At 38.0% G+C, this 27971-nt stretch overlaps 1 protein-coding gene across 1 annotated transcript in view; it reads left to right on the top strand.

Annotated features, from left to right (window-relative positions):
- The window catches only part of LOC107733673 (leucine-rich PPR motif-containing protein, mitochondrial-like), a 52615-nt gene extending 25632 nt beyond the window's left edge, over positions 1 to 26983 (top strand). Inside the window, exons 21-35 of the mRNA XM_016545403.1 lie at positions 3925 to 4134; positions 7742 to 7848; positions 13358 to 13426; positions 13516 to 13606; positions 15188 to 15330; positions 15544 to 15721; positions 16315 to 16441; positions 18098 to 18186; positions 18311 to 18512; positions 20041 to 20171; positions 21054 to 21169; positions 23213 to 23287; positions 23440 to 23524; positions 24838 to 24980; positions 26525 to 26983. Of these exons, the coding sequence (XP_016400889.1) occupies positions 3925 to 4134; positions 7742 to 7848; positions 13358 to 13426; positions 13516 to 13606; positions 15188 to 15330; positions 15544 to 15721; positions 16315 to 16441; positions 18098 to 18186; positions 18311 to 18512; positions 20041 to 20171; positions 21054 to 21169; positions 23213 to 23287; positions 23440 to 23524; positions 24838 to 24980; positions 26525 to 26596 (1838 nt within the window). The 3' untranslated portion in view covers positions 26597 to 26983. The remainder of the gene's footprint in view (positions 1 to 3924; positions 4135 to 7741; positions 7849 to 13357; positions 13427 to 13515; positions 13607 to 15187; positions 15331 to 15543; positions 15722 to 16314; positions 16442 to 18097; positions 18187 to 18310; positions 18513 to 20040; positions 20172 to 21053; positions 21170 to 23212; positions 23288 to 23439; positions 23525 to 24837; positions 24981 to 26524) is intronic.
- Positions 26984 to 27971: the final 988 nt, after the last annotated feature.

The following is a 27971-nucleotide window of genomic DNA, read 5'->3' as shown; positions in this document are numbered from 1 at the left end:
TGTTCCGTCCATTAACTGAAAACAGGCTAGACTAATCGATTCTTGGCATTTAAGAATCGATATCGTTCCGTAAAAATGAGAATCGATTAATATCGAGATATCGATATTTTTTACCCAGCCCTACTGCAGACTGCAGTCTCTTGCCGACATCTAATGGTGGAATAATGTAACTAATCACCATCACGAACACACACCGTTTCTCAATATTAAATACTACTATTATTTATATGAAATATTATTTGTTGAATAATAATATTTAATAAACAACAACAACAGCCATCATAAATGTTGCTAGGCAATTCAGTCAAAAGTACAAAGGCAGAGCTATGATATATAGCACTGAAGTTACACAAAATATAATGTGATGAGATTTTGCCCTCAGCCAAAACTTTTTGTTCCGGAACAAGTATATTAATGAGACCATAGACCGTGAGATTTACCCAAAACAAATTATATCTCATGTTTAACCACTACAGAGACATCAGAGCCAGCGGCAAATTCCAGAAGATCTGGCCGAGGTGAGGCTGCTATCAGCGGGTTCATGAGCGCTGAACGGCTCACATCTCCAAAAACGTTGATGCAAATGTTCATATAGACGTTATCTTTATTAACAAACCCCATATTTGAAGTCTAAACAAGTACATTCTCACCTAAAAAAACTCTTAAAACTACATTCCATGACACAAAAACAGTATTATATAATAAATTATAGTGGATTTGGGCATCCACCATGACATTCGCTGTGAAATGGTTGAAGTTCCGATATCACTTGGTTGCTGTTTGTGGTCCAGCGATGTGTGAACCGTGCTCCGTATGACCAGAGAGTGGTCTGAGGGGCTTCATTTGGGACTCTGAAGTCTGTCTTGCTCTTTCATCCGTAACCTGAGGACACGCTCATCAGGAAGTTCTAGTATTGTGCAAAAGTTGACACACCTCAGAGTCATGGCCTAGTGCATGTGCACTGACACCATTGAGCTGTGACATTTCCGACCTATTTTGCTCATAATTTTATGCTATTTCTTAGGATGTATTCTAAAACCTACACATCTTTATGACTTCTAAAACAGCGTAAGTGACACAGAGTGAATGTAAGAGTTGATTTCTCTACAGAGAAAGTCAATGGGAGATCCAAGCACGTGTTTTTTTTTTGGCAAGTACTTGCACTTAGGTACATTAAAGCAAATGCGGCCCTTTCTGCATGAATTTCATCCAGCTTTAGCACATAACCTCCTTTTATATGGCTGAAGTGTTGTACTACATCAATGTGCTCTGTACAACAATGCTTGTAAAGCTCTGGGCCATAAGAAAAGTACATGGTTGAGTGCCTAAAGCGACAGCCTAAGAATCAAGAGGTTGTTAGTTCTAATCCCCTCGTGGGTATCGCTGTCACGACGCCCTCCGGCGATCCACTTAACCTCCATTGCTTCAATTCATATCCAGCTGTTAACACATAACATGTGGCACTTTTTAGACAAGAGCGCTTCTTAAATGACAAGCCTCTATTTAAATGGGCTGACTGCTGGGATCTTGATAAAACAATCCACAAAAATTAAAAAAGCAGTAAAGGATGAGATCTGTGCCCAAATAACAGCATGACTGAGTAGATAAGTGAACAGAGCTTTAAATATCACACTCCTCTCAGCCAATCAGATTCGAGAACCAGAAAGAACTGTTGTATAAAAATATATATTATATGTCATTCTTAAATATATACATATATGTGCGTGTGTTTTTATATACATATACACAATATATTATGTAAACACATACTTTTATTTTGGATGCTAACAACAGGACAAAAATTGCAGGGTGATGAAGTGACAGATTGGAATTTGTGGGCTAAAACAAGCTGGCTGTCTCTGCTTGAGTGTATGTGTGTGTGTGTGGAGACTGAAGTGAACTGTGTTGCTGTAGGTCGGCCTACATTGTATATTTCCATACGCATACTGTTACACTCCATACTTGAGGTCCTTGTTATCGTCAAACACTGTAGGGATACTTGTTTGGTAAAGGTGAGGGATTTTTTTCCTTCAGTCTTCAGTGTCACATGATCTTTCAGAAATCATTCTAATATGCTGATTTGTTGCTTAAGAAACATTTCTTATTATTATCATTGTTGAAAACAGTTGTGCTGTTTAATGTTGTGTAATGATTAATAGGAAGTCTTGATTAATAGAACTAGGAGAAAACAGCATTTATTTGAAATTGAAATCTTTTGTAATCTTTTTTATATTTTCTTTACTGTCACTTTTGAGCAATTTAATGCATCCTTTCTTAAAAGTATTAATTTATTTTAAAAACATCTTACAATGACAAATGGGCAGTGCTTAAAATATTTGTATGAATTAGTCAATATAATTGCAATTCTTTTTGGTGATGCTATAGTAATTACATATTTCACCCTCAAAAGTGATTTGTGTATGTTTTGAATCAGTATTTTTCATTTAAAATATGTTCTGCATATTAAAGTATTACATTTTTAAAAATATTCAAAATAAAAAATGTTCTGCATATTCATTTTAATATTTATTTGATTAATTTTGGCTTATTTTTTCCCTTCAGTGATATTTTAGTGGCATTTGTGTACCCATATGTTCTTGTATAATTGTGAAAGTTCTAAACAATCTTGACGGTTTATAGAAACAAAAAATAAATGTTCAAATTAAACTGATATAATTCATACTTTCCAGGGAAAGTGTAAATATTTTTGTGTTATCAAAACATAGATTTTTAAGTATCCTGAAACAGCAGTAATTATTCAAGCAATAAAGTTTTGGGTGGGACTGTTTATCAACCAATGGAAGACAATAAGTGTTCAAGAAATGGTAATTTTTGCAATTTGCTAATGGCACGAAAACTAGCACTTTATCTACTTTACCTAAGCGCTATGAAGAAATGGAGATGAACAGCAGTACTGCTGTGAGTCATGGGAATTTGGGCGTTTGCCTGACTGCCTGTGGCCAGCGCTGACTCCCACATGCACACAGCTGTGATGATGGTATCCTCATTCTCTCTCTCTGTGTCGCTCTCTCTCGGTTCTAGATGATTAGTATCGCCAGTGCAAACAGGCCCTATCGGTATCAGCCCATTAGCTAGCCTCTAAACAGCGCGTAAACACATCTTAATTATCTGGCTTGGTGACAGAGCAGCTGTGGAGGTGGACCCTCTCCCCTCTGCCAGATGGGAGCATCGCCCAGTAAAAAGCCTCTATTACGATAGCAAAGCTGCGGCGTATCCACGACCAGAGCCCGCCGAGTTCATGCCGGGCACTCGCTGCACACCTATAATTTCCTGGCATGCTTTCGCAGGGAACCGTGAAAAAAAAGCCTACTATTGTGGGGGCCTCCGTAATTGTAGTCTCGTTTAGAAATGCAAGTAGTAATTAGCGGCGAATTGGCATTATACGGCAGCATTTGCATCCCCGCTGGGTGTAAAATGTTGTTTTAATAGCGGTTTGTTTTCCCCACATGAAATTATCTAAGGGGGTTTTTATCACCTCTTCCCCTCTCTCGCTCTTTCTCTCGCACTCTCTCATCTGGCGCCGGCCCATCGGGGAACAGCTAAGCGTACAGATATACAAATAATCTCAAGTCTGTGGATCAGTCAACGATTCGGTTAAACCTTTGTATGCACTTGCGATTTATGAAACTGCGCCCTGGCTACCAAGTAACCATACATTTGTTGCATACCATGTAACTAGTTGCATGTAGAGGGTTCAAGCATGAAATTGTAAAATTTCATTCTTTTAAAATCGATTAGGATTGTCAACCCACTCCAAAAAGTTGTTGAATCTACATAATTGAGTTGACTGTTATCCAACAGTTGGTTGTTGGATAACTAGTCAAAATGTCTTACCAACTCTAGGCCATCATTGATATTTTGGCTAAACTATATCTCTCTTTCTCTCATTCTGATGTCATGCAGAGGCGATCGATATGCTGAAGGAGATGAAGGAGAAGGATGTGCAGTTAAGGGACGGCACAATCAGTTTGCTCACCCTCACGATGAATACTGCTGCGATGAAAGGAGATGCCAACAGTATTCGACGCCTCCAGGAGACGATCTTCACTTTGGGCCTGGCCAAACCATCCAGTAACCTCTGCTCACCCCTCATCACTTGCTATCTGGAGAGGTGAGTTGGTAAAACTTTGGAAACTTGCTCAACTTTTCGCTGTTCCTGTCTGTGTGTAGCACCTACAACTCTGCACACCCTTCTGAAGGATCCCAGCTTTAGAGAAGAGAATGCCTGACATTTATTTTTAACAGTTTTGCCGTTGGTGCTACACTATTATTTTTAACCTGTAAATATGTGCTGTAATTCATTTCACATGCAAAGAGTTCATTTACACAGAAGCCATAATGAAAAAGTGCCAGACAGAGGGTGGAAAGTGATTGTGTACAGTATAAATTAATTACGACTGTTTTGGTGCAAGAAACCTTGACTAGCATTATAAGAGGACCTCAGCCAAAAAAAAAAATTATGGGGTGACCCCATCAAGTAGTGAGTTTGGAAACAACATGAATATAATCTGAAAACAAACATTAATAACGATGTCAGATTGTAAAGGGCAGAGTTCCACTCCTCCCTAAGCTTGTTGTCTCACTGTTCATTTCATATAATCTGACATTACCTTATAGCAAAATGCAGCATGGTGGGAAAAGGAATTAACTTCCACAAGTTCGGCCTCTCTTTCCCACCCCCCCATCCGTGCAGGTCTATTTGTAAGAGCGGCTTTTAAGCAGATCAACTAATTTGCATGTTAATTATGCACCCTGTGCTAATTACTGGATTTGCCTGGGCCATGCGGTGCACTGCGTAAGTGCCTTTCCCCCTCCCCGCTGTGGGATATTGAGGTTGGCACTACACCTTCACTGATAGCGCTAGAGTCAACACACACACACATACGGGCTTCCTGGGCGCCCCTCTGAGACTGTTTGTTTTTCTGTCACTCGAGTGCCTCAACCACACTGGCACGTGCAAGCCTTAATTGCTGCCTTGTGTGCGATAAGGTTTCCAATTTAGCTCAGGTTCATTAAGGAGCAGATACGGAGAGATCAGAGCGACTCTCAGCAGAGACTCTGATAAACCGTGAACGTTTACATCACGCCACATATACACACACACACACATGCACGCACGCACTGTGACTGGCAGCCACACACTCCAGTGGAGGAGAGCCTCAAAGCTCACAGCAGCCAGGCCTGCTTGGATACTTTTTTTTTTCTGTGACTTTTAGGGGGAAAAAATGTCAATTTATTCATGCTTGTGAAGTGGAAAGTGGTTGAATTCTACAGAATGGATGTAAACATGGTAAAATGTTACTCTGTGTCCATTGGTAGCTGAAAGCGAAGTTAGTGAAAGTGAAATTAGCTAAAATATACAGTTAACATGCAGTTTATTTATTAATTATTTTTTAATTTGACCAATTTAATGTAATTTTATTATTATTGTCAGTTTTCACTTTAGTTAAGTACTTTTGTGCTTTTGTCAGTTATTTTTTATTTATTTTAAAATATTTCTATTGAGGTTTAATAAATTTTTATTTTATTATATTATTTCTATTGAGGTTTAATACATTTTTTATTTCTATGGTTTTAATTTTAGTTTACTTATTTATTGTTGTTTTCTGATCTTTTTATTTTGTTATTATATTTTATTGTCATTACCGAAAAAAAATAGTTTTAGTGTGAACTTTTCGTTTACTTTTAACTAACATTACTAGACTGTATTCATTATATTTTGAATAACTCTTGGCAGATAAACATTAGATATACAGTAATACATTAATACTAATTTAGCACTTTTGGAGTTGAATTATATCGTATCGACCGAAATTAAGAAATATATCGTGATATCAATTTTGGCCATATCGTCCAGCCCTACTTGGAAGCAAAACTTTAATCAAAGTGATTTTTTTTTAATAATTTTAAAAAAATATTCTCTGTGTTGTAATATAAACTCTGTTGTTGTTTGTTGTTTAAGACTACATATTAAAGTTAGTTGGCAGTTAATGTTTTTTTTTTTTTTTGTCAGTATTATTGTCAGTAATTTACATATGATAGATAAGACGAACAAGAAAGGCTATTAATAATCTTTCATTGCGTAAAAGTATTATGATACTAAAGGCTACAAATACAGAGTGGCTCAAAGCGCTTATGCGCATCCCATGCGCAGAATGACGCGCTTGAAGCAACACTACAGATCAAGTATAACATTAGGAACATTTAATCATCTTGGAGAGAGTTTTATCGTCTTGACTGTCATAACCGAATGTGACGCACAGTTTGAATGCTGAATGGAGGATGACAGACAGCCGCTGCGGAGAGAAGAGTTTGCGTGAACTTGACTTAAATATTCATCTGTACCTCACATTAAACTATGGAAAAGCTTCAGAACACTTGAAATATAGTGCATGAAAACTTTATGGTGCTTTATAATGTTTCTGTGGCTTTCGTGGGGCTTAATAATAATAGAATAGTATACGCACTATAATATCGGATTTGGATCGGTCTCGTCTGACCGATACCCCGATCCAGCAGAAAATGCCAGTATCGGAGCGATACCGATACTGAATATCGGATCAGCGCACCCCTAGTAATTTTGTACTTGGATGTAGTCAAAAGATATTGGTAAATGATATTACTATTAAACTCTGTTGGTTTTACCCAAAGCAGCAAAAAGTTGAAACAGGAGTTGTGATGCACATTTGTTATGCGTACACACACCATCGATACACCAAAAAATCAACCCACATATGGTGATGATTTGTCCAATGCGGCCTTCTACCTTAAATGAGTTTGGCACCCCTGCTGTAGACGACTCTTATCTTCTCCATTCTGCCCTCATCCATCTCTCTGCACTCGTCTCTGTCTCCTCTTTGGTCTGGGCTGCGCTAAAGAGGACAAAGCGGTGTGTGTCAGTGTCTCGTCAGCATGTCAACTGTAATGACTTAATGAACACTTCTCTATGGGATTAACTCTGACAGCCGTCAGCCTGTCTCCACGACAACAGCAGCCGCCGCTCCCGATCCGTATCCTCAGGCTCTAATGAGCCTAACAAAGGGAATTGCCTGAACTTTTTTGTGGAAGGGATTTTTTGAGGGACAAGAGCTCTAAAAAGAGGGAGGGGATGTCGCAGGCTGTCAGATGTTTGTTTTAAACTGCGTCACTTGCATATATAGTGAGGAAGGACGGTTTCTGGAAAGTTTAAATCGGGACCGTTTGCATTTAAAAATCATTGCCACATTTGTAGTTTTGTGTTTGATGGATGTGTTCGATTCCGAGTCAAACCATTGAGCATTAACCCTGCCTAACTACCAACACACACACACTTCAAAGTAAAGGGGAAAAGAAATAAAAAAGCAGTCATTCTCTTTTAAAAGTAGAAAGGGTGATAACATGGGTGCCAATCTCGGTAACAAAAGAGATGGGAGTCAGGGATGTATAGATGATGGTGGTTTCAATAGTCTCTGTCTTTGTCAGGGTTAGTGAAGGGGTTAAGTGCACTGTGTGTTGGGGATGAGTGGATTTGAAGTGTCAAGGCAGTGAGACCTCTACGGTGGAGGGCCACTTTACGGCCCGATGACCCAGCAACTCTGAGAGACATGCTGCATGTGCCACATTTTTGATGACATTTACTCTGCATGAGATTGATTAAATAGCTTTAAAGAAAGAGACCATGTACACAGAGTACACAAATGTGACTGTTTCTTCACTCTCTTATCTCTCTTTCATTTAACAGTCGTGGAGTTTTTGAGTCAGGAGCGAGGCGAGATGATGATGCTCTACGACCTTTACTTTGCGTTCCTGCAAACGGGCCGCTACAAGGAGGCACGCAAAATCATCGAGGTGGGACTGCTGTTATTGTGTTCAAACCACACAGCTATTTAACAGCTTTAATTACGGCCACACTGATATTTCCACTTTTAAATTAAATTGGCTCCAAAGCCACACTAATGCCATTCATGCAAGACAATAGGTACAAGGATTTTTCAAAGGATGAGAGAGTGTGTGTGAGTGTGAAGGAGAAAATGACGACTTCAAAGACCACTCGTTTTTGAAACCAAGTTTACTGGGAAAATTGAAGTATTGTGATATTGTTTGGAAGTGCCCACGATAACAATATCGTGCATATTCATTACCGTGATATATCGCATTACCGAATACCGGCACAAGTCTATTTGTCACTATATTGAATCGATGCACTCATTCCAATTGCTATTATTATTAATTGTCATTACAAGGCTTTGGCTTGATAAAACCATTTTCATTTGAAACAGAAAATGATGACCAAAGTTAACACGAAAGTAAGATGAGCAGAACTGAATGCCTCTTCCATATTCATTTTATATATATATTTTTTTAATGAATAGAATTGATTTATTTAGTGTAATTAGTAAATGTGTAGTTTTTAAGTTTTATTTATTTGTAAATGTGTAATTTGTATATTTTTCACACATATACATATATTTTTAGGAAATATATTAATATAGAGATAGGAATATCATCGTGGCTATATGAATTATAGTTACAGGTATTTATACAATATTTTACCAAGCTGGACTACCAAATATTAAATCTAAAAAATAATATTGCCTAAAATATTGTCAACTGTTTTTAGGATTTGTTTATATAAATATTTTTGAATATGTTTTGCTTTTGCATCATAATTTTTATTTTGGTTATAGTATTTGTTTTGAAGTTTCCAGGTTAATCTCCAGATTTTAATGGGAGGGGAAAAATGTAAAAATCTAAAATGCCTACAGTGTTTTTCCCCGTAACTGTATACATATGCATACGTTTCAAGAAATATTATATTTTATTTAGACAAATTTTGCAATAATGGAAAATTAAAAATGGAAAATAATGGAATATGTGGCAAAGCATTATACTAATTGGATTGTAAATTTCAACCAGTTCTTTTTGATATTACCAAGAAGACTATCACAAGTAGTTCTTGCAATCAAAACTGAATCTGTGCCAGACAGCTAGATAATTTTATTACAGATTTGAAATCTTGAAAGGCAAAAAGTTCTAGCGCTCTCACACTGTCCTCAGGCCAGCGGTCTTTCTTTATTGAATGAGAAGAGCATCTGCTCAAAGTAGAACTGGCAGCAGAACTTCTCATCCCGTCTCGGTACTGTGAAGTTTTCAGACATTTCAGATGGATTTTCGATGCATGTGTAGACGTCTTTAACTGTCTGGAGAGACTGAGTATGTCTCTGTTCTCACATCAGGCCCTTCAGTGAGCGCTCTGTCCGGGAAGTAACTGATTTTGAGATGCTTGACGTGTTTTGAGCGCTTCGTCCAGAATGGGTCTTTTGGGGATACCTTTAGGCTGTGTTCTGTCTTGTTCTTTCAGAAGGCAGCATCTCACGAGTCTACACTTCCACTGAGAAACAGCTCTGACAAAGCCATTTAGATGTTCAATTAGCCAGCTGCTCTAATACGACACCACTCAACTCCCTCAGTGCTGCCATGTGGGAGTACGGCGAAATGTCAGCGCCAGTCAAGCCACTTCTATCATGCATAGGCTTTGTCTGAGGTTGTTTTACCTTTCTGTGCAGTTTTATGTTTCCAAGCTCTTCTGCAGCTTTCTCTTTTTTTTTTTTTATTGTCTTTGCGTTTTTCCTCCACAAAGCCTCATCTCTGCCAATTCTGTTGTATCGTTATCAGTATGGATGAAAATAATCCTAAGCTTGGATATTACAAGTCAGGGGCTTTTAACCAAGAAAATATCCAGTGTCCGCAGATCTAGAGCATGCCATTTGGCTCCATTTTTCATATATACACCAGATCATAGCAATTCCTCTGGGACAGTACTTTAGCCGATAAGCTATCAATGGTCACCTCAGGATACCGCAATCTCAAGCAGCTTTGACTTTCATTGTTTAGAGAGGTTAATTTGGGATGCAAGTTAAAATCCCTCTTAAAGCATTTGCTTGATTTTTCTAAAACTTACTAATCCTCTACTGCCCTCATACCATCTTAGGACATCCTCCAGTGTCATAGGAGTTTAAAATCATTCATGTCGCATGACTAATACACAGTATAGTTTAGATGTCTGTTAGATTCATGAGTACCTCATAGGTAACCATTGTCTATTGTTTTGAGCCAATACACCTATTCAAAGACAGGTCACTTTCATTATGGGCAATACTAATATTTATTCATGTTGTCAACTTAGTTTCTATTACTGAATGCCAGTATTAAACGCCAGTTTAACTATATTAAACAAAGTATTTTCTCTGATTGGCTGCTATTGTGCCACGTCTTGCAGTATTACTGGAAAATGATTAGGCACTGCTGGAAATGTATCGAATTTGAGTTGATCTGTGGTTGTGCACACTAATAGCTCAGTTGTGTCCATTTTAAAATCTGTTCTTTTCTGTTTATTTATTTTTAAATTAATTCTTGATTGGCTTGATTGGGAGGTGTATATTAGAGTTGAATAGGCCTGCTCTAGATAAATGCTATTAGTCATTGAAAACAAAGCTCTGTCGTATCTTTCTACACCTGGTAGTTGCAATAGTTTTATACCTCTGAACCCCCCCCCCACTATAAACTCTCTAAAAGTTGGCTTTTAATGGTAGCTCATCGAGCATCCTTGTGCTTGACAGGTCAAAAGCCCCACTCGTTCCCTGGAGCGTTTCCACACATCCTCTCTTCCATCCAGAGCTGGATAATTAAAAACACTGATATCTAAGTAGCATTAGCAGACACAGAGCTCTACTCCACTCTCTAATAGAAACTTTAAGTGCAGTGATGGAGTGCTGGTCAGGTGATTGTGCTGTCTATAATTGTCAGATTATTAATAATGGTGGTAATTAAGTGAAATGCTGGTTAAGGTTTTGGTGTAATTAAAATGGTTGTTACACTGTGTGTGAGGGTTTCTGAGTGTGTGACCTGTGTTTGAGAGAATGATGGCATCTTCAGTGTGATGATGGCTGTTTTTGCTCAAAGGTCTGAATGGATGGGGAGTTTTTGTTTACTGTAACTTTGTGAAGGCCATGGATATGGTACACTTTGGTTTCCCTTTTTTTATTTTTATGAAGCATGTTTTTTTTTCTGGTGAGAACGATTAGATGTTTGTTTGTTTTTTTGTTTGTTTTTTAAACCGTTATCCAACATGAAAAAGTTAAGCTAGCATGAAAAATAGGTTTAAGTGTCTCAAGTATTTGCCAGAGGTGTATCTGACAGTTTTTTTTCTAAAGTTTATATAGACGTATATCCTAAATTTTAATAATAGTGTTGCAAACCACACAGAAAAAAATAGACTTTTTAATTTTCACTTTATTTTTGAAAGATTTTTCGAGACTAATTTTCTGTTCTCTTCATAGAAACTTCTGATTACAGGATGTAGAAAATGATCACTAGCCAGATGAATTGCTTCAGCAGGTCATTAGTTTATATTTTCTAGTATTTTTATTGACTATATAAGGTTTAACATTTTGATAGAGAAAGCATTTACCAATTTATTGTTTAGTGTCCATGTGTCAGTGTTGTGTAAAAAAAACACACAAAAAAACCCTTCTCCGTCTTTGCAGACTCCAGATTTTTGGGTATTGGCTGTGTAGTGAGCGTGTGTGTTTGGGTCAAATGAATGTGAGTGTGTGTTGATTTGCTTTCGTATATAGGAAGATTGGAGGAGTCGGGGTGCTTATCACCCTGGATTTACTTAAGGAAAGATTTGCCTCAGGGCTTTATGCATAAGGCCCAGGGGCTGCTCCTACATTTATAGCAAAACAAAAAAAAAGACTATGTGTAGCGGTTCAATTTTGGTCTTATTTGCTAAGCAGATTAGGCTTGAGGAAAGCTGGAGTGATTTTGAACTTTTTTTTTTCTAAAGTTTATATAGACGTATATCCTAAATTTTAATAATAGTGTTGCAAACCACACAGAAAAAAATAGACTTTTTAATTTTCACTTTATTTTTGAAAGATTTTTCGAGACTAATTTTCTGTTCTCTTCATAGAAACTTCTGATTACAGGATGTAGAAAATGATCACTAGCCAGATGAATTGCTTCAGCAGGTCATTAGTTTATATTTTCTAGTATTTTTATTGACTATATAAGGTTTAACATTTTGATAGAGAAAGCATTTACCAATTTATTGTTTAGTGTCCATGTGTCAGTGTTGTGTAAAAAAAACACACAAAAAAACCCTTCTCCGTCTTTGCAGACTCCAGATTTTTGGGTATTGGCTGTGTAGTGAGCGTGTGTGTTTGGGTCAAATGAATGTGAGTGTGTGTTGATTTGCTTTCGTATATAGGAAGATTGGAGGAGTCGGGGTGCTTATCACCCTGGATTTACTTAAGGAAAGATTTGCCTCAGGGCTTTATGCATAAGGCCCAGGGGCTGCTCCTACATTTATAGCAAAACAAAAAAAAAGACTATGTGTAGCGGTTCAATTTTGGTCTTATTTGCTAAGCAGATTAGGCTTGAGGAAAGCTGGAGTGATTTTGAACTTGGCCTGGAGGCTGATTTGCTGCAGAGTAATTCTGTTTGGATGCTGCTGGTGCAATATCCTCCAAGAGAAGAGACGATGTGAATTTAGACATCTGTGTGTGTGTGTGTGTGTGTGTGTGTTCGCGTTTCTGTGTGTGTGCGCGTTTCTGTGTGTGAAGATTCTCATTTACTGTAGGTGGAACAAAGCATCATGATTCAGTGCTTGCTTAAATTAAAAATAATCATGTTTTACAACTAAATCTATATTCTGTCTGTACCACCCCCAATATTGTTTTGTTTTGTTTTATTTGATTTAGTTTTTTGTTTCATTTTTTTCTTTCTATTCTTTGTTTTGTGTTTTGGTTTTGTTTGGTTTGGTTTTGTTTGGTTTGGTTTTGAGATTTGACCTGGGCATAACTTGACCAGTTAGTGAATTGTATACTGTAACTTTTGTATTGATATCAGGGTTGCCAGGTTTTCACAAGAAAACCCGCCCAATCGCTATTCAAAACTAGCCCAGCGTTTTGATGAAATGTTAGCGTTTCAAGGGGGTCCGCAGTTAAAAATCGCGTTCCCGGGGGGAAAATACATGTTTTTTGGCGGGGTTCCCCTGCTAAAATTCTCATTCCAGGGGATAAATATCATGTTATTGGAGTCGCTTCAACCCGCGGACATGAAAAACAACCCGCGGCAACAGTGTTAAAGTAGCCCAAGTCCGCGGTTTTCCCAGTGGAAGTTTACATATAGGGGAACTGAACCTGACAGAGACGGGGCCCGTGTCCGTTGATGCGACTGATTGATATTCCCCTTTTTCATGATTGTTCATGCCCACTGTTTAGTAGTAGTGCAGTGTTTGTGATTTGCACCTGTTTAATTTAAGATCTCATACATTTTCTTTACCCATGTGCAGACTCCTGGTCTAAGGGCACGACCTACCCGTTTGCAGTGGTTTGCAGAGAAATGTATTGCAGCCCAACAGGTCAGTGTTTCTCTGCCGTTGTGTCTGAAAAACTGATTTGCTATAGATCTATAGAGTGTGTATCACTGTTTGAATCTCTCTTTCCCCAGATGGAGCCCCTTGAGAACATGGTGGACATGACTGTCAAGCTGTTCGAGTGTGACAGAGATGACATGTACCACTATTTGTTACGCCTCTGCAGTAAGTCTTGTGTGTTGGAGCTGAGATTGCAAAAAGTGGATGAGTGTAACGACTAGGACTGGGTATCGTTCAAAAATTTTCGATAGTTCCTTTTTGTTTGGCACAGATAAGAACATAGCCTCTTTTTATCCATTCTGAAAATCTTTTGCTGAAACCAGCCTGGGCTTCAAGCCAAGTCATACAATGAAAGCTTCACAAGTACAGCTATTAAACATAATAATTACTATGCATGTCAGTTAACTAGTAAAAATTAAGAAATGAATTAATAAATTTTTAACCGTGGGCAGATAGAAGAGATTGCATTAATGACTAGCTTTTACTTGTACACAGAAAAATTCTAGATACACCAAAATGGAAGACAATGTGCTGCCTATTATTTGAATTAATAATAAAAAAAATATTTATTTAATATAATATTTAACTGTCTACATATATATTTCTATGGAAGCTTGTTTCTGTCACAGAATAAAAAAAACAAAAAATTAATAAAAAGGTAATTGCAGCTTTTTGTCTCACAATCTGGACTTTTCTGAGGAAAAAAAGTAGTCATAATTGTGAGATATAAAATTCTGACTTTTTTCTCTTGCGATTCCAGGTTTACATCTCACAATACGCAATTCTGTTTATGTCATAGTTCTGACTTGTTTCTCAGAATTCTGAGTTTACGTCTTTGCAAATAGGACTGGGTATCGTTCAAAAATTTTCGATACCGATACCTTGACTTCGATACCGGTTCCTGAACGATACTTTTTCCCAATTTTATGAAATCAATTTTAACAAAAAAAAATTTTCAGCTTGTTGATGTTTATACAAACTCAAATGCTCCTGAGCCACTGCACAAAAGGAACAAAATGTAACCAACACAATAAATCAGTGCAAATAGTTTTAATAAAGCTCAAATAGTCTTCAGTTTACACATCTGTTAGGCTACATTTACACTAGTGCGTGTTCGTTTTAAAACGCATAGCTCAGACAGAATCATGATTTCTATTTATTTTCCACTGATTTACTGATGAGCATTAGCAGCTTCCAGCGCTGTCTGCTTGTGTTCTCTCTTCCATGATCGCTGCTCATTTTTGGGCCCCCTTCCCTATTAATATAATAAACCTAATATTACCACCCAAGCAAACAAAAATATTTCTTAATCAGTGGAAACCGATACAGTGTTTTCTATCGGAATAAGCGCTTGCGTTCAGTCAATAAAAATCGAATAGTTCTTAATTTGTTTGAGAACTGAGAAAGACAATACCATATAGTCGTGGCCACATAACCACCTCCGGGAGTGAATTATTTCTCTAATAATTTTAACGGCCTGGAGTCACAACCACACGTCAAGACATTGTTCAGATAATTTGTTTCAAGACTCTAGTCGAACACACCGGCTAGTGCTGCAGGCTTATTGGCACACTGACGCTGATGAGATTAACCCCTTAGGTAATGAAATTGGGTACCGAACGAAGAGACGTTTTACGATACTCGATGGTATCGAGGCATTTCGGTCGGTGCCTAAAAAGTATCGAACTCGATACCCAGCCCTAGTAACGACTTTGCACTGACGTTGTTTTTTTTTTTCCTTGTCAGAGGAGACCAATGACTGGCAAAAGGCTGAGGCAACCTGGATGAAAATGCAAGAGGAGAATTTGGCTCCAAGAGAGAGGACCCTGCGTTTGCTTGCTGATATCCTGAAAAACAATGACAAGGAGGTGCCTTTCGAGGTTCCTGAGGTAAAAGAACCCACTTAATATCCAATATAAAATTTGTTCCTAAAACAAAGGCAGTTGAAAACCACCGCCCTTCAGTATTTGAACCTTTTTCTTTGGTCAGATACATTTAGTCCTTATTGTCCTAATCTCTGTAGACCATGAATCAATTAAACTTGAATTATCCAGAATTTAAGGAAGCATTACAGTGTATTGATGTGGCCGTTTTATGGGTAGGTGTGGTTTGAGAAGGTCAAAGGTCAGCCTGAGATGTTCTTGGAGCAAGAGATCAAATCTAGCCCACTGGTTCAGGCTTCCCCTCGTAAGAGGGTTGCTGCTTCACCCCCTAAAGAGGCCACGGTTGATGACTACAGACTTAAAGTCCTGTCTCTTTGCAAGAAGGGCAAAGCTCACGGTTAGTTCTCTATGCAACTTTTTTGTTTGAAGTCAAATCATGAGCGAGTACATCATGAAACCATCTTCCCTTTAAATCACTATGGTAAGCCATAGAGTTTCTCAGGATGTATTTCCCAGGAAACGGCGTACTTCCGCCATTCAACTTTCCCCCAAGTAACTTGTAGTTTTATTTTTCAGCCACTAGACAGCAAAAAGTTACATAGTGTATCTTTAAATAAAATAAATTAAATATCAAATGAAATAAAAGTTAAAATAATGTAAAACAATCTAAATAAAATATTATATACAGTATATTTATATAAGATAATATATTTATGTAACAAAAAAATGTTCAGATATAATAATGATACAAATATAATCTTGCAGGGATGACTGTGGAAACAGTGCTGTCAGCTTAGATTAAGTCAAGTCAGGTTTATTTATATAGTTGAATTGCTTTAAAATTACTTCACGGTAGCTTTATAGTAAAAGTTAGTGTGACTGTCACAAGATTAATTTTCAGGATGGTTAAGGATGGTCATATGCAATATTATCTGTAGTGGTCTGAGTAGATTATGTGTAGTCTTTAAGCCTGTTGTTTCTGATTCTCAGAGGCCTATGACATGCTGAAGGAAGCAGGTAGCATGGGCATGGTCCTTGGCCCTGCTCCATATGATACCCTCATCAAAGCCCTCCTAGCCAAAGGCAACATTGAGGATGCCATGGCTGTCAAGAACATGTGAGTCTGTCTGTGGGGGTCGCACTATCTAATATCTCTACATTTGCATGAAGATCTTCAAATTGCAGGTTACTAAATTACAGGTTTTAAGCTCATGGACCTTAGCCATTGTACCCGATTTTGCAGTATCAGAAAATCTTCTTGAATTGAAACAGATGAATACTGATAAGCGCCTTGTAGCTGAACACACACACACTCACATACATGTCTTATGGTTTAAACCCTTTCAGAGTTGCTAGATAATCTCTGAGTTCTCAGAAGAGCTTGACAAGATGCAAAAATGACAGTCCTTTGCCGATTAGTAATCGATCTTTGTGATGTATTAGTGCTTGCGCTGATCTTTGATATATCCATAAAGGTCTGATGTCTGATTATATATCCTCATCAAAGAAAGCCATCTCCACTGTAATCTTATGCATGCTTTCAGGAAGCATTCAGAAATGTCTATGTACCAGGCTATCACGCAATAGCATTGCGGTGGGTGTTAACTGACCTTATTCATGGATTTTCAGTGAATGTTGTTGCAGACGTACTTTAAACCTCAAGACTTTAGAAGCTTTTGAGTGGTACATAAAATCTGTAAATGTAAACTCCATTGTTTCCTATTGTCCAGAGTTCAGAGGTGAATCTTCAACTGAAAATTATCATATAAACATCCAGTCATCAGCACTTAGTATAGGATATTCAACTTTCAATTGATTTCAAAAGAGAATGGCTTTAGCATGATGCTAAGCGAACAATAAAAAGTCTGAAAGTACATAGAATACTCAACTTCTGGAAAAAAAGTTAATCTCTCTCTCTCCTGTGTAGTTAATGCTGCTCAATGTGAAAGCCCGCAGGTGATGGAGATTTACCGCTGATTACAGAACCGGCTTTCTGACAAGAGGCACGTTTAATATCGCATGCGATTTATCGTGCAGCCCTAATATATAGTCTTTTCATATTTGCATATTCACACGTTTCCTTAGTGCTGTGGCACTGAATGTCAGTACGGAAAACAACAGTACTATCCTTTACTGTTAATTATAATGGCCAGTATATTGAAAAGCACATGCAGTGTATTTATTGCATATAAGGTGTATATATGTGTGTGTGTGGTGGACTTCATGCAGATGTTTGGCCGGATGTTGGTCTTGGCCAGCGGGGTGCTTTAAGGACAGATTAAGGGGATTGGGAATGGAAGAGAGAAGCGAGGGATGGGAATGTCCAGTGCTTAGAGGACTAGACGAGAGTAAGTAGAAGGACACAAGGATTTTCTTAGGATTGATAAGAGTAACTCTGACTGTGGTCGCTAGGCCAATCTGCCATGTGAGCGGCTGTTGGCCAGTCGCCGTTGAGATAAGGAGCAGCGACTGATGCTCAATTGGGCGGCCGGATTAATCTGGCCAGTGAGGGTAATAAAAAAAAAAAGACTTTGATTGAGGTTTAAGTGGCGAATGAGGGGAGAGAGGATCCAGATTTGTTGGATTTGTTCAGTCTCACACACATGCATGCACACAATTTTAAGATGACCGGTGAAGAAATGGCTCTCAGCATCAACACACATATACAACATTATGTATTATTAATAAAAACAGCTGATCCTACAACACACTTTGCTATTTCACAAACTACAGTTGTGTTCAACCAATACCCATCTTCCTTTTGTCTTCTCAGTGCCACTGATCATGTTCCTGAATTCAGTTTAAGTGACAATGCCAACAGCCTCCTCATCGTCTCTCAGGTGAAGAGATGCCAGATGAAAGGTAAGTACAAAAGTTGATCTGTTCTCCCAGTTCAGCCATTAGTGATGATTACTGTGGAACGCCCCAGTTTCTTCCAGGACTTTTTTTTATTAAACCTGACCGCATGATCTCTCCCTAATCACAGATGCCTTGGGGACTCTTAAGGGCATGTTACAGGCTGATCAGGTGCCCAGTCAGTTAGCCATCACTCGACTGGTCCAGGGTCTCGCTAGTGAAGGAAACACACAGGACATCCAGGAAGTGGAGGCCTTGGTGAAGACTTTAGGCTCCATCAAGCTGTCCAGCATGTTATTTGTCAACAATGCTGCTCTCGCTCATATTAAAAAGTAAGCTTTTTGTTTTTTTTGTTTTGTTAAACAAGCTTTGCTATTATTGCTTATGAACTCCTTATCTCAAGTGGTCACATAACTTGCAATGTTTGTTTTACTTTTTTTGAGTGATCTGACCTACAATTTATGCTTGATAGTAAATAAAACACTCTTCAAGAGTTTGGGGTCGAAAAGATCTCATTGGCTCAGCTACTAGAGCGGCTCACAATACTTGAGATGAGCAGTCATTCAGATATTTTTAAAGTGGATGCACAGCTAGATTGGCACCACATCCCTGGCAGCTGGACGAAAGCAGATGACACAGAGGTTAAGACTGTGATTGACTATGACAAAGACTTGATTATAGATGTATTGTTATCTCAGAAACTCTGAACCACATGCTCAGTGTTTCTGACAATGGGAGCACCAGCAGACTGTCTGGCGGGTGAGATTAGATTCAACCCGCACATACTTTTCTTGGTTATTTTTGTGAAAACAAATTCTTCAAAAAAAACTATGAAGCACCCTTGATTCTGTAAATAAAATGAAATGTGGCCTTTCTGTGGTTTGACCTTGATTTACAAATTGGTGTCATCAAAGGTTTATTGTGCTACAAAGGACCGTCCGCTAATGTGGCCTTTTCTCACACCTCAATTTCATCTTACCTTTCCTCCATCCCCTTCACCGCTCTCCACCCATTATTATTAAAGGCTCAAATCTGCTGTGATGGCTATGACTATGTAGTCTGAATAATTCACAATGGGCCGCACTAATGTGGTGGCCGGGTTCCGGAGCCCCCATCTCGCCTCTTAACCAGTCAGTTTGGCTCAGCCGCACACAGCACATGTGTCACTGTTGTTTAGGTCCGCCCAGGGGGTCAGAGTTCACTCCTACAGGATGAAGCTGTGCTAACAGGAAGCTGCCCTATCGGCCGTGAGGAACGCTTTGCTCTTCCGCTGTCCTGCACTGTCTCAAGACTTTGGGAATGGTGGGGAATGACAATCTTTGGCTGGGCTAGGAATATTAATGTGGCTGATGAAAGTTTTATGCACTTACTGTTCTGTAAATGAAGGTCAGGGCTTGCTTTTTTTCCACCTGCCTTTCTTTAGTTATACTCTTTGAACTAAAGTTATCTTTTTCGGATGCAAAAAAGGGCCGCCTCTGAATCTATATTTTGGTCCCTAAATATGGCTTTGGTCCCTCCTTCAGTAATATTCTGATTTTTTACTTTTTTTTTTGTAAACCAGGTGAAAATCATTAGACTGGTCACTTGGAAAATTGTCACACCAGCCATTGGAATTATTAATCATTCATGTGTGTAGCACAGATGTGTGGTATGAGTTCAATACTTGAGGTTAAGGCATGGGTTTTCATCCAGGCCTCGTTTTGAAGGTACTGCAGCGAACACATGGAGAAAATTCATAACATAGAATTTCCTCAGATTTTTTTTCAAAGGCATAAGTTATAATGGAGTGTTTCTGACTCTATAAAGGGGTTTGTTCAAATCACTAAAACCAAGTATGAACTCTCTTTTCTCCCTCTGCAGTGAGGACATTGACAGTGCGGTGGAGCTGTTGGAGTCTTTTTACATTCAGAACACAGATAATCAGAAATCCAGTATTTCTTTTGTTTTCCGCAAAGTTCTAGATGCCAACAATGATGCTGCACTAGATAAATGTAAGACCCACACACCACCTCTTCATCAAAATCAGTGGTTCTCAACCAGGGATGCTCGGCAAACTTCCAACACCTCCAACCTCCAAAATCTGCAGATATTGTGCTTTTAGGGGCACAACAACACTGGGGGGCAGTACTCTCAAAGGGACATCTTTGTACCTTATTTACCCCTACAACGTTCATAGTAGTAGCTTATTACTGCTTTAAGATACTAATATGCAACTTTTTAGGGGTAGGTACAAAGATGCCCCCCTTTGCACCAGTTGTACAATTTTTGCAGTTTTTTTCCAACAGTGAAAGGGGCAGCAAGATGATAAAATATTTAAGAAATTACCTAAAATAAGTAGTTTCAAAAAATCATGTTTAAATAAGCTGACATAATATTTCTTATTTTAATCTGTCCCTTCAGCAGCAATTGTTTATGAAGAACATAGAGTTAGTTTATTTTTGTTATTATTATTTTAGTTATTATTATTTAATCAACGTAAACTCAGCACACCTGAAACGAGGATAGGTGCATGGGAACAAAATCAAACAAAAAGTTGAATCAAAAATAAGTAACGAACCCGCACACTATCAATACTTGCTAATTCTTAAACTTTATTAAACGAAACGTTGCGTTTAATAAAGTTTAAGTTATTATTATTTAAAATACAGTTGGTTATTTTAATGTTAACACTCCTAGTTTGTTAAAGTCAAGAAGTTGCGAGCAAAGGGTTCTTGAAGTCAAAAAGCTTGAGAGCCACTGATAAACAGTTGTGTTCTTTGAGTACTTCTGAATGGACTTCTAGCACTTCTTTGTGAGTTTCTCACACTGATGTGTTGTAACATAGTAATCACTGTCGAAGCATGTGATTGATTGACATCTCTCTCTACGTCCAGTGAGTGCCATGGTGGAAAGGCTCTGCAATCACTTTGCCTCCTACAGAGCCGCTACAGACCTCTTCCTGATTTACTTGGACACGGGCAGGACAGAAGAGGCCAAGTTCCTCCTGCAGGTACTGTCTCTCACAAACCAAGATATGCATGAGGACTCAGTGACCTTGCTAAATTGCTGAATCTAATTCGAGTTGCTATTGGAACTAGCTGACCCCGTCACTAACTACAATTCCATCTCAAGTGATCGCTGCTCTTTCTGACCTCTCCCTGTCTCATATTTTAATCATTCAGTCGTTTTTGCGCGCTTAGATACTCTTCTTCAAGTAAGATCTTTCCTCTCCCTCTTTCAAAAAGCACTTTAGCGAGTTGAGGAACAAAATGGCTACATTAAGGTACCACTAAACCCAGGAGTGAGTAAAATCCTTTGAGATGTCGAAAGAACAGGAAGCTTTGCTTCACAGCATCCCCGAGATGGAATGCTAAATATCAAAAGACGATTTTACAGAAAGTCTTAGATCAGCATATTCGTTTAGGTCTTGTTCGCCGTGTTGTAGGTGTCGTGAATCGTGTCAGAGAGGAACTCTCAAGAGTGAAGCTGCTGGGCTGTAGTTTTAATTGCTCTGATTGTAGTAAAGGCACTCTGCCCACCTCAGCCTCTTTTCATTTAATATAGCACTTTGTTAAAAGCCTCCCAGACCCCTCAGCTTTTAATTCAGCAGACGCAAGAGAAACACACAGCTTTCACGACTGGCTTGTAATGTGACCTCATTGCCGCTGAACCCAGAGGAAGCACAGGGCAGTCCAGCAGTTTCAAAAGACAGACATACTAACACACACGAGACGGAATGATGCTTTCCTTCAGAAGACATTTGGACTTCTTCGCAACAGCTCAGACATTTTTTTTTTTCAGGTTCCATTACAAATTAAGCCGTACTGTATCAGCAGAAATTGTGGCATAATGTTTTTTAATGTTTTTTTGTTTTTTTTTGACAACAGAAAAAATTGTTGTTAGAGTAAGGCACCTGCAATGGAAATAAACGAGAATGTTTAAAGGTTAAAACATGAAACTACACACTAACTACAAGACTCATTCATCTTTGAAGCACGAATGAAGATAATTGTAATGAAACCGGAGAGATATCCACCTCGAACAGAACGTGATCATGAAAATAAACACTAAAATGTTTTAGTTGTACTCCGCAGTATTTATTGACTAGAAATTATGCTTTTTGAGTGCAATCTTTATAAAATGTGTTAAAAATCCTCGTTGAGTAACAGTAGAAATTAGAAAAAAAAAATGGAAGGACTGGACATTTTTGAAAACTTTACCCCTCAAATTACACATGAAGCACATGGAAGTGCTTTACAATACTGTTTTGAAGCTTTTAAAGTCCATGATCCTGTTCACTTGCATTCTACGCGTCTTAGTGAACATGATTTTAAAAAATTGCTATTATGCCACAAATGCTGTTGATGTAACTTGTATTGCAAGAAGAAAGTTTAGTCCATGCTTGCTTTAAAGATGCCCAGAATATTCATAAACAGCCTGATTTCTTCATACCTGCTAATATCTTCTTTTTGACGAAGCTGCTCGAGGTTGTTGAATCTTCTCAAGACCTTCAGTTTCTGTACGGCACAGTTTACCCTTCCAGAATTCACTGTGCCGCAATTTAACTTGTGTTATATTGTCCTGATTAAAGAGTGTGAAAATTGCACACTGGCGCTTGAAAGCTCAGGAGCACGCTGATGCAATTCAAAGCCTTTATACGGCTAAGTGTAGATAATTGTACTTTAAATTGGGCGGACACTGTACATTTTAATTTTCATAAAGAAATAAGTGGTTATTTGCCTGACTCCCTTATTACCTGTATAATTAACCCTTAACTATAGAGCGCTGCACTGAGTGCTAAAGGGTGTAATGGAAGATGGATACATTAAAAAACACACGCTTCCATCATGCAGTTACACACACCTCCATATGCTCCCCTTTGCCTTTTAACTGCCTGCTGTGTGGATCCAGTACAAATACAAGTAATTGTTTTTATAGCAAGGGGTTATGTTTTGCTCAAGGGCAGACACACACACACACACACACACGTTATATGCATTAAATGTTTGTGTTGAGAGTTTTAAGGTCACTTGTGCTTCTTTGATTGCTTTAGCGCTGTGCGGCTGTCAACGAGCAGAAGGATGCAATGTTCACATACATGTTACGAGCGGCTCAGCAGCCGGGGCAGGTAAACAAAACCCAGTTTGTTCTAGTCTTCATGCTCTGAACTTTCATTAGATGTATGCACATACTTCGATATTTACATAATATTCACAAGATGAAGCACAGTATACTCCTGCAGTATTTGAATAAAGATGCTGTATTTTACTTCCTGTACAGGCTGCTAAAATCAAGGCTCTGTCTGAGCTGATTCCTGACTTCACAGAGAAGGAGAATATCTATTCACATTTGGTGAAATGCTGTGGTAAGACCACTCTTTGCATCAACCCTAATTGGGGTTAAAAGTTTAAAAGTTTGGGCTCAGTGAGATTTTTTATTCTTTTTTTTTGTTATTATTATTTAGTATTTTTTTTTTTTGTAATGAATTGATCAAAAGTGACATTTTTAATATTTCAGAAGATTTCCATTTCAAATAAACGCTGTTCTTTTGAACTTTGAGTTCGTCAAGGAATCCTTAAAAAATGGTTTTCACAATAATATTAAGCAGCACAGCTGTTGTCAACATTGATACTAAGAAATATTTCTTAAGCAGCAAATCAGCATATTAGAATGATTTCTGAAGGGTCATGTGACACTGAAGACTGCAGTAATGGCTACTGAAAATTCAGGTTTGCCATCACAGGAATAAATTACTTTTTAAAATATATAAAAATAGAAAACAGTTATTTGAAAGTGTAATAATATTTCGCAATATTACTGTTTGACTGTATTGTTGATCAAGAGTCTTTCAAAAACATTAAAAATCTTACCGACCCCAAACCTTTGAACAGTAGTGTGTGTGTGTATATGTATGTTTATATGTGACCGTGGACCACAAAACCAGTCATAAGGGTAAATTTTTCGAAATTGAGATTTATACATCATCTGAAAGCTGAATAAATAAGCTTTCCATTGATGTATGGATTATTAGGATAGGACTATATTTGTCCGAGATGCAACTATTTGAAAATCTGGAATCTGAGGGTGCAAAAAAATCAAAATATTGAGAAAATCGCCTTTAAGTTTGTCCAAATGAAGTTCTTAGCAATGTATATTACTAATCAAAAATTAAGTTTTGATATATTTATGGTAGGAAATTTACAAAATATCTTCATGGAACATGATCTTTACTTAATATCCTAATGATTTTTGGCATAAAAGAAAAATCAATCATTTTGACCCATACAATGTATTTTTGGCTATTGCTACAAATATACCCCAGCGACTTAAGACTGGTTTTGTGGTCCAGGGTCACATATGTTCTTGTATAGACATCATCCTAAGAGACATTCATCTGGCTGGCCTGTTCGAGTCACCCACTGTTTAGGCACATAGCAAAACTAGTCAGTTAATAGTCTGCCAATTAAAAATGCAACAAGCATAAAGCATTGACTGACTCACAAGAGGCACGTTTGCTAATACAAACACGTGTTTTCTAATGAGGGGCTACTTTAGCTAGCGTACCGTGAGAACTTGAACACGTTTCAGTACTTAGAGACCTCTACAGCATTATTATTTCATGAAGCCTGATATGTGCAGAATGAAATGCTGTATGTTTTTCTCCCTCACTCTCAACAGGTTTGGACAAGGACTTCAGTTCAGCGAAGGCTCTGTATGAGCGCATGCAAGCTGAGGGGGTGAAGGCTGATGAGTTGACTCTCAAGAGACTGGCGCTACTATACAAGGAAGCCGGAGAACCTGTTCCCTTTGAAGAGCCTCCGGTAATCATCAACATTCATTAACATTTAATACATATTGAATATTTGTGCTTTTTTTTCTTAAATAAGAGGAATCATTTAAACCAAAGTAGATGTTGCGTAGTAGATTGAAATGCTTATTCTGAGAACTACAAAGTGTAGTTAAAATTAGTCAAAAATAATTTTAAAAATGCTATCGTTAAAAATTTAAGAATTTTTCATTAAATGAGCATATTTAGTAATAATTAATATTTATACAATGTAATAAAGTACAGTATTTACCTACATATTTTTGCTTCGAATTGCCTCACAGAGACTTTGATGAATGTTTTTGATTGATTATGCAGGCAAATTGTTCATTTCGAGTTTTGAATTGATTCTATTCAATGGACAGTATGAACTGACTCAGTGAACATCTGTCTTGATGCTTTCATACTCTGGAGTCGTGAGGCAAAAAACAGCTGGAAAGTGTAGAAGGAAACTTAATGGCCAAATTGTAAGAGCATTCAAATTTTTGCGATATTCATGATTTTGTCTCCAGCAAAATCATCACAAATATAGTGAATAATTTATATATTGTTTATATTGTGAATATATTATATATTGTACTGACCTCATACTTTTGAACGGCAATGTAAATGTGTTTACTTGACGTATTATGCAACAAATTGCCCACTTCAAAACATTGAGCGTCTTAATGAACCACAAGTGCTGTGTACACATTGTGTGGGCAGTTGTGATTTTTGAACAGTGATTGGATGTCGGGCTTCTTTATTTAATAACCATTTTTGAAGTTGGTCAAGCACTAGCTGATTAGAGTCCAGTTTCATGTCAAATTGCTCACCTGAAATACCCCTACTTTTACAGTACCATAAAAGAGTCCACCTCACGCTCTCTTGTATTATTGACAATCTGTCAGAACCCCGCTCCGGTGTTTTTCACCAGCGTTAGAGGAGACTGCCAGCCATCTACAAACCCTTCCCCCTCATGCACCGCTAAGCTCTCAGTGCACCTTTTAAGTTCTCACAAAGCAATCTCAGGTAGCACTCCATCCCGCTCCATTCAACTCCGCTTATTCCTCCTGGTCCCACGGCCGCTGCTAATACCACAGTACAAAGAGTCTCCGGAGAGAGGCGATAAGGAGAGATTTGAGGTGCCGCTCACATCTGGCCTCATTTCTTGTACACAGCAGCTGTTATTTATCGACTTTAATTACCCCATTAATAAGGGAATATACATTGTTGGAGGAATGGTAATCTTCTAAAAGCACTCACCTTCCAAAAATAGAGGCGCCTATGCTTAATTACGGGAGGGTGAACGAGTAAATATGTTATTTGTGAATTAATATGGTTTGTAAGATGAAACGAGAGCGTAGGATTTGTTTGGACCGTGTGGTTATTAGTTTGCCCCAGAGGGCAGGAATCACACAACTACACACAGCACCCACTGATTCTGACAGAAAAACAACACAACACAAACTCGAGGTGCAATTATATTGGAGCATTTGGTCTAGTTTAGCCTTTTGCTGACTAAAAATATATAAAAATGCGTTCTTTGTTGTCCCGCAGGAGTCATTTAGTTTCTACGCAGACAAACTGAAGAAGCAGCGCTCTGAGTCCATGGAGCCGGCCGACAGCTAAAAACAACTTCCGTCAGTCATTCATTGTTTTTTTTATCGTTTTTTTTACATTCAACAGATGTGCACAGCTTGTGTGTTATACTGTGATTGTTTGTTTTTTTGCCCTTCATAATGATGTCATGATATGGTTAATGTGTACATAGATATTTATGCGAATAAATGTAAACCCAAAACTTTAGAGGCTCTTTCATGAGTTTCTTTCATCTTTTTTTGTTTTGTTCCTGAAGTGAGTGTCACAATCAGAGATGTTTCCTCCAAATGCAAGTTTTGACTTCTAAAAATGGAAATATGTTCATATAAGATGCATTATATTACACATGGATGATTTGTGATATGCCCATATAGTCGATTTATGCTGAGTTATGTAGTAATGTATACTGTATAATAAACATCTCGTTGGAAAAATCATGGAAGCTGTCATGCATGCTGGTTTTTCTTCAAAACATACATTTAAGTGCATTATCTAGCTTTTAAAACACAAATGCTTTTTTTTGTGTGACTTATAAAACCTTTCAAAAGATTTTGGCACATACTTTTAGCAGTAAAATCTTCTACATATTTAAGTAAATAAACATTTAGACTACAACAAAGAGAAGCGGTTTATGGATATTTACCAAAGCGGAGCTCTAATCTCTTGCCAAATTGAACAAAAGTGTGTAAGGAAATGAGCAGAACATTGCTGCCATCCAGTGGTAGTCGGCTGAAATCTAAAGAGATCTCGGAGTGATCGTTGGAGCACCAGCTTTTCTTTTCTGGTTTTCTTTTTCTTGCATTTTACTAGGGTGACCATACGTGCCATTTTCCCAGGACGTTCTCTATATTCTCTATATTGCCTAAAATATCTAGGTTTTGGCTTTGTTTGCGTGTGCAGACCGATCGGTGTATGACATCAAAGTACCATACAGACGGTTATGCTTTCGAAACGCTCTCGAGGTACTTTGATGTCAAACACTGATCGGTCTGAGCCGTGCTGCCTAATATGTACGCATAATTGCATCGCTTTGACCGTAGATCCCACCTTCTCACACGCCATGATTGGTCCATTATGTACAATGCTTGCATGTTATTGGTCAAACTACTTTTCGATCATTACCTTCAGCAAGCATGAAAACAGGAAAATATTGCCAAAACAAATCCTGGCCAGGACACGTCCTGGGAAAATGGCACGTATGGTCACCCTAATTTTACTAGTGTGTGTTTGACTTCTGACGACTCCTTATTGTCATTGCAAACCATTAACAAGTCATTGAATACCAGTAATATATTGGATCAGGTTCTCCAGTTTTGATTTAGATATTAAACATTAGATATCGAACATTTAGATATTAAACATTAGCCACTAAGTAAAATCTGTCAAGCACTCTATTCAGTCCAAC

Source organism: Sinocyclocheilus rhinocerous, unplaced genomic scaffold (genome assembly GCF_001515625.1).
Source record: "Sinocyclocheilus rhinocerous isolate Xijiao unplaced genomic scaffold, SAMN03320098_v1.1 scaffold789, whole genome shotgun sequence".
NCBI classification, from domain to species: Eukaryota; Metazoa; Chordata; class Actinopteri; order Cypriniformes; family Cyprinidae; genus Sinocyclocheilus; species Sinocyclocheilus rhinocerous.
This window is presented reverse-complemented; position numbering and strand designations above follow the sequence as displayed.